Source organism: Haliotis cracherodii, unplaced genomic scaffold (assembly GCF_022045235.1).
Source record: "Haliotis cracherodii isolate W230 unplaced genomic scaffold, xgHalCrac1.p SCAF_7, whole genome shotgun sequence".
NCBI classification, from domain to species: domain Eukaryota; kingdom Metazoa; phylum Mollusca; class Gastropoda; order Lepetellida; family Haliotidae; genus Haliotis; species Haliotis cracherodii.
The window spans coordinates 38,106,193-38,117,500 of NW_027266330.1; the positions used below are offsets into that span (position 1 = coordinate 38,106,193).

General features: G+C 36.9%; 1 protein-coding gene across 1 annotated transcript; it reads left to right on the forward strand.

Annotated features, from left to right (window-relative positions):
* LOC139448866 (neuronal acetylcholine receptor subunit beta-4-like) lies at positions 1-2,857 on the forward strand. Its single transcript, XM_071230389.1, has 6 exons — positions 1-64; positions 412-572; positions 1,059-1,103; positions 1,601-1,707; positions 1,862-2,403; positions 2,646-2,857. The coding sequence occupies exons 1-6, from the start codon at positions 1-3 to the stop codon at positions 2,855-2,857; spliced, it is 1,131 nt and encodes a 376-aa protein (XP_071086490.1).
* The last annotated feature ends 8,451 nt before the right edge of the window (positions 2,858-11,308 follow it).

Here is an 11,308-nt window from a genome sequence, read left to right on the forward strand (position 1 = left end):
ATGGAGAGCTTCAACCAGCTGGCTTGCCTGCTGATACTATTTTACATGTTGCCCAGCTGCAAATGTAAGTAACCATTATATGGTGTGACTGTAATTGCCCTTAAAGAATACTGAATGAGGTGAGATAATGTGAAAATAGCTTCTGTATCATTTCAGTTAAAGAGCTATGTGTCTTTGGCTGCTTGATCTAATCAGGACTTCTATAGCTTGAGCCTTCTGAGATATCATGCCTCAGTTTATCATGGATACTTTACTCATACACACTATACAGAGCGCCAGACAGTTAGGAAAAAATACATAATTATGTAAAGCCAGGTACACATAGTTCGTGTGAGAATAATAATCATGGTTATTAATTTTCTTCACCAATAAATGTACATGACTTTATTCTGTCTCACTTCTCATTGTCAGGTGCAAATATCGATCAGTCAGAAGACGATAGAGCTTTTAGAACTGAGTATACAAGACAGAGAGAAGAACTGTTAAATCAAAGCAACTACGACCCTAACGTCAGGCCATCTAGATCAACAAACGTGACAATTAAATTGAATTTACATTCTCTGAATGAGCTGGTAAATCAACAAAAATAGTTCTTTTATTCTATTTACATTTTGCAAATGGACATTTTCTTACTCACTGAACGCGAAATAATATTTTAATAGCAATTGCCTGTGATGTATTATCTGATAAAAAAATAACTTAAGTCTAATCCTATTTGTATCTGCAATTATAAAGTGTATGTGGTTTGTTTCTCATATCGAATATGAATAACGCTCTTTTTTGTTCTGGTGATCTTTCTCTTCTACATCTTGATACACATTTAACCTTACCACAGGACACGTGTTGAGCGGTAAATACTATTTTTCATTCTTAAGCACTTCATGATACATATTTACCACATTCTAAGCAACAGAAGCGAATACTACAGATAACTTTCCTGTTGGGACATAATCATGCATTCACACAATAGTGTTTGATATTGACATAAAGCTGATTCTTTGGTTGTTGTTTTTTTGTGTTCACTTTCAAAGTAACATATTATTACTCTTGTTTTATAGGACATTGGCTCACAGACCTTATCTACTACAATATATTTCCATATTGTGAGTAATATCACCTCAAATCCTTACCTTAGCTTAGTTACAAAAGTATTTAAAAAAGTATTTTTGCTTCAGGTATTAGATCCAGTTTTGGTTTATAAGAATTGAAAATGTAAAGCAGGCTGAAATGCAGAACGCTGACCATTTTGTATGACAGATTAAACGTACATGTTGTTTCGTATTGGTTCAAATTACTTGTGCTTTAAAACATTGATGCCTCCCATTTCGGGGAATCATTGGAAAGACATTCCACAGAAAACACAAGTTTATAACATTATTTTCTAGTCTTGCTACATATCGTAGCCTTTTACATTTGTCATGAGCATTATCTCCGTTAAGTTTGACAAATAAAATAATGAAGCCCCTTAGATTATACATAGTGTCCATCATCGTGTGACTACTAAAGCTGGGTAGACTAGAATGTATGATATATTGTGTAATAATATGTCATCCTCTCCCAACATGATGTAAATGTTGTTTTTTTTCTTTTTTGATGTCAGACATGGTACGACGGGAGGCTGACTTGGGTTCCCTCAATTACCGAGACTGAGTGCATCGCATTTACCATACATGAAGTTTGGACACCTAACCTGTCTGTCAGGAACAAGTAAGTAGATAGAATGTAAGAAAACAAGTTTCGCGTTCATGCAGAATGATATACATTGAAAGAGAAACACATTGTAATAGTGCAGGTCGTGAACATTATACCGAAAATGCATTGAACAGTTTATTAACTTTATATAATGCATTTTGTGTTACAGTAAATATGAGAAGGGACTACTTGGAATCTATGGAGATGGTCCTATTCCACTACGAGTATGTAACAACGGGACAGTTGTTTGGATTTTTCGAGTGACACCAATTACCACATGTCAAGCTGTCATAACACATTATCCGTATGACACACAACGGTGCCTCCTGGAGATTGGAGAATGGACTCATCCTCTTAATGAAGTGGATCTTGTCCCACTCGAATTCTTAACCGATTCCTACACCACAGATGAGGAGTGGAATCTTATTCCTCCCGTGTCTGTATGTGCTAAGGAAGCAAAAGGTATATCTGGTTTGAATTTCAGACGTATTAAATACTATTTGGAATTTAAGCGTTATCCTACTTGGTACATTCCACTGCTGATAGTTCCCGTGGGTGTACTGTCTATTTTGCTCCTGGGTGTGTCTCTTCTGCCTTGTTCGTCAGACAAAAAACTGGATTATTTGCTGACAGTCATGCTCTCCTTCACGGTGTACTTCACGTTTGTCTCAAGCAGAGTACCGTCAGTGTCCAGCAGTAGCTGTATCTTCAGTAAGTATTACAAGTATAAAGGCTTCTGTCACAGTTATATGAGGCTAAATACTAATATCCAATTAGGGGGGGGGGGGGGGGGGGGGGGCAAATTATCATTGTGGATCTTGAATTTATCATGACATTCATAGACAGGCATGCACACTGAATCAGTGTTTTTTCTACTTTACCTATCCATTGGCTCTTTAGAATAACACGTATGTTTCACAAAGGTATATTGTTCTATACTTTCTGTTCGGCAGGTATATTTCTCGCTGTTGTTATGGTACTTGGAGGTGGAGTTATTCTTTTCACACTGGTCGGGATTTGCCGCAAGACGCCTGCTAGCTTAATTAACACAATCAGAGATGAATGCCCAAAGAGGAAAAGGAGCAACACGGAAAGCACTCCGCTAGAGCCAGTGAATCATGGTTACAATGCCATGAGAGAGGAGAGCGATCATAATGAGATGTAATGACACTGTTAAAATTTCCTGCCCCGTATTCTCACGTATCCTATGGTAACATTATCATTACTGTCAATCACGAGGGTGCATCCAAATGCTAAACGTAAACATCAAATAAGAAAGAGTTCTCTATCGCTATCTCTCAAAGCTGAGTGGAAATTAATAATAGTATTCAATGGCTAGCATGACAATACAAGTTCGTTTCTATATTTGATAACATTTCTACGAATACATCATTAACTTCGCACATTTACACATACTTTTGGATAGGAAACTTCCTTCAATTTGAAGGGCTCCTATAATATAATATAGACAATAGGAGTAGTATCTTTTCGTTGCCATAAGGAAATACCAGTATTAGTTTTCATAAACATATCAAATATAGTACTGCAGAGGCATTCTCAGGCAGAACGTATCTTTTCAGTACTTGGAAATTGGTTTGATATATTTCAAATGTACCAGTATTTACAAATGTCAGTAGTTGTTACATCCTTCGAACCTGCCTATAAAAACAGAATTCCAATTTGTATGCACAATTGTGGAATAGTTGTCACTGTATTTGCTGGCTGTAGAATATGCCTGCTCATACAAATACGTATAGTAAATCATATTTTTATTTGCGTTGCATAAAACATTTTCTCATAACATCTCTTTACAATCTGTTGTTGCTGCGACTTTAAGCATTTTGCTTGAAATTAATTGTACTTTGTGTCTTATTTATACATAAACCTTTTGATCTGAAAAATAACATATCGTTTGAAATCAGCCCAAACTGTTTCAACTCGCCAAATTAGTAAATTACAAATATGTTTTTTAATGACAAATTCTAAATACATTCTGACCGATCATTTGATATTCAGAGCGGTGTGGGTGTCGAAAAAAATTGTCACAAATAATTGTCGGTCCCGTAACATATGAGGAATAAGTTTAACTGTGGGTGAGATGACAAAACATCGTCGTGGGATACTGACGGAAATGGTTGCATTCGTCAGAGACATCCAATAAGTCATATGTTCACATTACTTATTTCGCTGTATATTGCTGTATATATCTTTTAAGAAAACTCGCTGTTGCTTTGAATAAAACTTGAATTTAAACATACGTTTGTTCGTCATGAATCATACTATTGTTTCAATGGGGTAAGTGAATGAGTATGGCTTTACGCCACTTTTAGCAATACTCCAGCAATATCACGAGGGGGGACACCAGAAACATGGGCTGCTCACATTGTACCCATGTCGGGAATCGAGCCCGGGTCTTTGACGAACGAACGCTTTAACCACTAGGCTACCCGACCGCCCCTGTTTCTATGGATGTTATTGCAGTTTCGAAAGAAATATATTTTGTTGTACTGACCATAACTATTATTTACAAATCTAAGGTGCAATGTATGTCGCTCTTACCAAATATATTCCTAAATATGTTTGAGCCATTGGCTCGACCAAATTAATAAATAGATAATATTGTACATTGTATAAAGGAAACAAGGACACGTGCTTTGTCAATGTTTGTATAGTAGACATATCTGACATAATTGCAAACAATTGCAAATTAGATTATGATCATATTGTCAATATCTACCCAACGCATTTGCAACAATTAATCCAAACTATCAAATGCATTACATTGTCATTTCCTGTTCAACGTTACATGATGAAAACAAGTTGAAAGGAGCAAACTATTGAATACTGTAAGGGACATTCTCGCGATCTCGCATTCTCGCGATCTGTACCTTTTGAAATGAGTTAAATATGCCCAAAACACGAGAATGCGATCTCGCATTCTCGTGATTTTGGTACTTGGCACTTTTTATCAAAAGTCGACAACGCGAGAATCCGACATTTGGACATGATGCAAAATCTCGCAATCACGCAATCTCGACTTGTCAAATTAGGCCACAAAAACACGAAATCGTGAGAACGCGAGAATGCGACATTTCGTTTTCTAACGATCTCGTGTTTTAGACGCTGTCCATTTGCATGCGTAATATCGTAGGTCAAGGCGAATGCGCACGTTAGTAGTCCTTTGGTCATGCTTCTTTTATGCTCTTAATTCTCTAAGTAGCATTTAGCAAAATAATGACTTGAGCTTGAAAATGCTATCATTCTGTGTAATTTACAAACACAAAGTCCTATGTGGAATAGAGTAGAGTGCTCTCCCGTTGTGACAGTTTCCTATGTGCTTTATATTAAAACCCTCAATGTGTTCAAGATATTTAACAAAAGAAATTGTGTACATGAATGTCCAATGATAGTGAAAATATTAATGTGTCCGAAAGCTGGAAACAAAATTATCATCGTTTTTAAGTGAGTAAATAATGCTTAAAGCCGCATTAGCAGTATTGCAGCTATTCGCGGCGACACCATCAGTCATAGAAATAATCACAGGCAAGTGGTTTTCTCCACGAGGCAATATCACACACGGCTAGCGTATTCATTGAAGCGAAATTCTCACAGACCAATTTGAAATACAAAATTAATTATTATATTTTCATCCGCTCAAACCTGACTACAAAACATCCCGCCTTACATTATTTCATAGGTAAAATGGACAGAATTATCATGAAACCGCCCGCATATTATCTTAAATGAGGGGGCACGGTTGGCCCAGTCGTCTAAGGCGCCGCGATTCGCTGTGCAGAGTTGCGTCCCCTGGACACGCCAGAAACCTATGATTGTGGGTTCGAATCCCGGTTCACCCCGATTATGTTTCTAGGTTTGTCAGCACCGTACCTGTGCTCGAGGGTTTCACCGAAGTGGTAAACGTCTGAGACCTGCATCACTTCGGGCTTTCCTCCCACATTAAGCTGACACGCCGCGATATAACTGGAATACTGTTAAAAGCGGCGTTAAACCCAACTCACTCACTCTTAAATGAGCGGGCCACTGTCTAAGAAATAAACGACGAGTGGGGGTTGTTTACCCCTATTTAAGGTGGGTATTTCCCGCATATTATCACCCAATCCTCAGGTCGATTACCGTTTCTCCCAATACCGATTGTCATATTGTAACCGGAGTTGTGGTGATGGAAAATACTATTTCAAACACAGGGTACGGGTGTTAGTCTTTATTGCCCGAGAAGATAATGACACCCTGTGAAGTACAAAACAATAACATTATATAAACAATAGTACACAGGCTTAAAAAAATACATTTTCGTACGATACAAAGCGACCATTCATTTCATATATACATACATTTTGACATGAACATGAACTTGATAATCAATGATATACAAAATCATTTTCTCAACCCTAAAAAACCCAAACATTTCATCAAGGGTGATAACCCGACACCACTTATAAGATACAATATAAACATGGTCCATGTTGTAAAATACACTTAACATTACAAATACAATTACCACTTTCTTGAAACTACTGTATTAATTCAGTAACTCACCATACATTTGCACGATACACTATTCACAATACAATTTGTCATGTTCATAGATAAATCTCAATCAATTCTTGAAGTTCTTAAATGAATCTTATTTGATTCCCAAACATTCGTTCAGTTCGCGGGAGTTCGTCGAATCGTCGAGAAAGTTTTTGTTTGCCAAAAGCTTTCGTGGAAGGGTCCCCGAATTGCAATTTCGAGGCTGTATCGTAATCCATTCGTAATTAATTCTTATGTTCCGTAACAGCTTCGTAATTGATTCTTTTGCATTCTTTGCTATTTTAGCGATTCGTGGCTCCCAAAATGTCTTGTCCTCAACCCGAAAACATCCCGAAACAGCCACGATTATCCCGAGCCAACATGATTCCCCAAGGACCAGGCCTAAGAGCAACACGTGCTTTCCGTTGAACCTCCATGGTGGAAATGATGGATTCGGCAGCCTTTCGGCACCCAGGAACATGCCGAAGTGTCAGGAAAAGTACAGATTTTCGCGAACTATTCGTCATTATGTCAATATATCGTATGATGTCATGTGATTGTGACGTTATGGTAACAATGACATCACTATGGTCTTGCAAAGCATTGTGATGCATTTCATTGCAGCGACATCTGCAATGTAGATATCGGTTCATCTCACCCAAGCGATCTCGAAACTTGGCCATCAACACGCCTGATGTTAGTTGGCGTCATATGACGTTCAATAATGACGTCATCTGGTTTGTTCTATGACGTTTCCATATTTGTAAACGTGGATCAGTGACTTTCATTGCTTGTTTATTGCAGTATGTGTTTCGAAACCGATATGGTGGTTAATTTTATTTGATAACAAATGATATTACGGTAACGCTTTTTTTCAGGGCATTATCATTTGCAAAAGGTCTCGGTCTTTTCAACTGCTATCCTCCATCGAGCAGTTAATGTAAGAAATCGGGATTCTGCAAATGATAATGCCCAGAAAAATAGTGTTACCCTTATACTATTGCCTCAAAGTTCCTGGAAATAAATATATACATTTATATATATATAGAGAGAGAGATCTACATATCGCTAATATGTATTTGCCTACTTTCTTTACTTGATGAAATACTCAAAACACGTAGCCTGCATGATGCATGTGAATCGTACCCTTCGACAGTAATTGTACACATATGCCTTAAAAAGTTCGATAAGAAAAAAATGTTAAAAATAAAATGCCTCCCGTCTACCATGTTTTTAAAAAATCAGTCAAACATCTGCATGCTAGGCAATGTACACGAATATACAGCCTGAGGGACCGACATGGCTCTGAAAAAGTGAGTGATTTTGGCTTATGGACACAAAAGCACGAGAACGCGAGATTGCGACATTAGTCAAGCTGGCATTCTCGTGTATTTGAAAATAGTTGCATATAACTGTATAGGCAATTGGCACAAACTCACGAGATCGCGAGAAAATGAAATGTCGCATTCTCGCGTTCTCGCGATTTCGTGTTTTGTGGCCTAGTTTGACAAGTCGAGATAGAGAGATTTTGCATCATGTCCAAATGTCGCATTCTCGCGTTTTGACAAAACGTGCTATGTACCAAAAAACACGAGAATGCGAGAACGCCAGATTTTGGCCAAATCTCGCATTCTCGTGTTTTGGGCATATTTAGCTCGTTTCCAAAGGTCGAGATCGCGAGAATGCGAGGTCGCGAGAATGTCCATTACAGTATTCCATAGCAAACAAACCCGCTTTCCTACAGAGTCGGCGGAGTTACATAAGCTGAAGGTGATATGTTAGCTTCACAGGAACTCGTTATTGGCCAGTGAGTAAAAGTACCCGCTATACGTAAGAAGAGAAAAGCAGCGGTTTGTTTACATTCGATATCCAGTTTGATTTCTTTTAGATACCCTTATTGACAAGCACATTTCTGACCGAAGATTGATAAATAACACATTTCTTCTCATGTTCAAGTCATCTAATTCGATTAATGTCCCTTACTTATCGCAATATCGACAGTTTATTAAGTGAGCTGGAAAAAGGTTACGAACCCCGAGCGGAAGTAGATTTTAGCTGCGGGCAGAATCAAGCGAGTCACATTAGTGGCTAAATATACGCAGTGCTCAAATTAAAGCACTCAGCGCATCTAAACAATGACATCAGATAATTTCTTCAAGTGGTAAATATTTAAAATAAGCATATTTTTCATTTCATAACCTGCTTGTAATTTAAAGCTAATCTATCATTAGCTTGTGAATTGTAAACAATACATCACTATATTAATATAGTAGGCACAGTTTCATGTATATTGCCTGGGCTTGGTCACATTCTGATGAAATGAAAAAAATTAGCATTTCAAGTTAATAATTATTATTAATGCAAAAGAATGTATTTGAGAAGAATTAATAAATTTCAACATTACATGATCATATGCCTCTCCCAAACACACCTTAATCTCATGATCTGCAATTATAACAATAGCAATATCAAATTTCAGTTTTTACCAGTGGCAGCTATTGTGGGTTTACAGTAATTTAATATTTATGGGCATGTCGCGGTCTCGAGGGGATTCGTAAAAATGAGTTACAGTATTTAAAGTGTATATAGGGTATGATTATGATTACGTCCGCTTCGTTGAAGATTCACAGCTACGACATCATAATCAATATATATATTACGCTACCGAAGTGACACGGTTAGGATGTCGTAGCTCTATGTATATTTCATGAAAGTTTGTTTATTTCAAATATTTGTTTTATTATATACTCCAGTGTGAAAGACTCAGAAGTTGTGAAATCTGACACGTTGACGTGACTATTGACATACAAGAGTTACCCAGAGTTACTCAGCATCCCAGTTTGAAAAGTGTACGGAAGATATATGTTCTGGGAACGTTGGTAATGCGGTTCATACTTTGTCCGAAGCCATCAGTTATGCTGCAGAGGGCATACAAAGACCTAGTAGTACTAACGTTTGTAATCAACCCTGGTATGACAAAGACTGTCGTTACCACCGTTCAGAGAGACTTAGACTAATTATATCCTTTAAACGACAAAAAGATCAGTCATCCTTAAAATCATTATATAAGGCAAAGAAATCAACATACAAATTTTACTCGTGAACAGCGCAATTGTTAATTGTTAATAACATACATAATGGTAAACTGTTCTGGTCTTCGTTGAAGCGTTCATCTAACACTCAGCCTACTCTAAAACCGGACATTAACATAAAAGCAAGTACTTTCAGGGTAGTTAAAACTAAATCTGATACAGTCACCGAAGATTAACGTATAAATACGAACACCGATCAGCTTGCAGAGTCTATTCTTGACTCCCCCATTCTCCAAGAGGAAGTTATCAACTCTATTAAGTCATTAAAATATGGTTAATCAACTGGTGAAGATAAACTTATAACTGAAATGTTCAAATATGTCGAGGATATACCTTGTCCAATCTTGACTTTATTATTTAATGCAATGTTTGATGATGCATAATCCCCTACTTTGTGGACACATGGAGTGATTGTTCCCCTCCACAAAAATGGTGATACTAAAATACCAGCCAACTACAGAGGTATAACAATACTTAGTACTTTCATTAAAGTCTACACTAACTTATAGTAAATAAGAGATGACAGTTTTGGGGTGAATCATGTGATAAATTTGTCGAATCCCAGGCTGGCTTTCGTCGGGGCTACTCTACAGTTGACAATATTTGTATATTGCAATCTATCATTCAGCGATATTCAGGTAAAAGGAGAAGTAAAGTGTATACACTTTTTGTAGACTTGTCTAAGGCTTTCGACTCTATTGATAGATCAAAATTGTGGCGCGTATTAAAAGTACATGGAGTCTCACCATAGATGTATAAAATATCCAATCAATCTATTAATATGTTATTTCTTGCGTTAAATATGGAAACCAACTTTCTGATTTTTTTCCGTGTAATATCCGTCAAGGCTGTATACTAAACCCCTTTCAGTTTAATATGTTCATTAATGACTTGGCTCTAGAAATTGAATCCAAATGTGAACCAGGAATCCAGTTTCATCCAGAACTTCTTCAAATGCTTTTATTATTGTTTGAGGACGATGCAATTCTAATTGCTGATACTGTATTTGGCCTACAGAAGCGCATTGAAGTTATTAAAGATTTTTTTCCATAGATATTCGTTAACTGTGAACTTTGATAAAACTAAAGTAATGGTGTTCAGTAAGGGAGGAATGTTACATGAATGATTGAAAAATGGAGATGGAGATGTTAGATAAAAATGTGTTTCACCTTATAAATATTTGGGTGTATCATTCTCACAAACTTTAAATTGGTCTAACCATGTATGCAATGCTGCAATTCAGGCCAAAAAGGTATTGTTTGGTATTTTAAAATCACTCAGGAATGTAAAACCATTTAATTATAAAGTATTTTTATATATTTAATACCAAAGTAGCACCAATATTGTTATATCGAGCTGATATTGGGGCTTAATTAATACAAAGAAATTGAACAGATCCATTTATAAGCATGCAAACAATTTTTAGGTGTTAAGTCTTCGACACCCGATTATGTCTTAAGAGGCGAGTGCGGTCGATATCCATTGTACATTTCAGCATATAAGCGTTGTATTACTTACTGGTGTAAGGTTATATCTATGCCTAATAGTCGTTACCCAAGAAAGAGCTATAATCTGTTGTTTAAAGAAGCTGTAAATGGCAAGATTAATTGGGTATCCAAGGTTAAAAATACCTTATTTAAGTTTGGTTTCGGCTATGTTTGGGAAAATTTGTATCACGATTAAAATATATACATTAACAAGAATGGCATTCAGATATTCCTAGTAGTCCGAAAATGGAAATTTTGATATTCAATATTGATAAATGCCGTACTGCACTTTCCCGTTGTCGTTGTACTTCCCACAATGTCCCAAGAGAACAAATTTTTAAAGAATTTGTCACCTCTGTAACATTGGTCTTATCGAAAACCAATGTGACATTCATCGTTATACCATCATTGTCCTCGTGAAGCGCGTGCACTGTCATATCGACCAATGCGACGTGGCTTACCCGTTACTAATGTTGATGTTAGCTTTATGATATCCCCAATGAC

What these genes read in the sequence shown, in the direction of transcription:
- LOC139448866 (XM_071230389.1), top strand. Translation starts at nt 1, where the DNA reads ATGGAGAGCTTCAACCAGCTGGCTTGCCTGCTGATACTATTTTACATG. An exon ending in CTACAATATATTTCCATATT is followed by an intron (nt 1,104 to 1,600) that starts GTGAGTAATATC and finishes TTTTGATGTCAG; the next exon opens with ACATGGTACGACGGGAGGCT. An exon ending in AACCTGTCTGTCAGGAACAA is followed by an intron (nt 1,708 to 1,861) that starts GTAAGTAGATAG and finishes TTTGTGTTACAG; the next exon opens with TAAATATGAGAAGGGACTAC.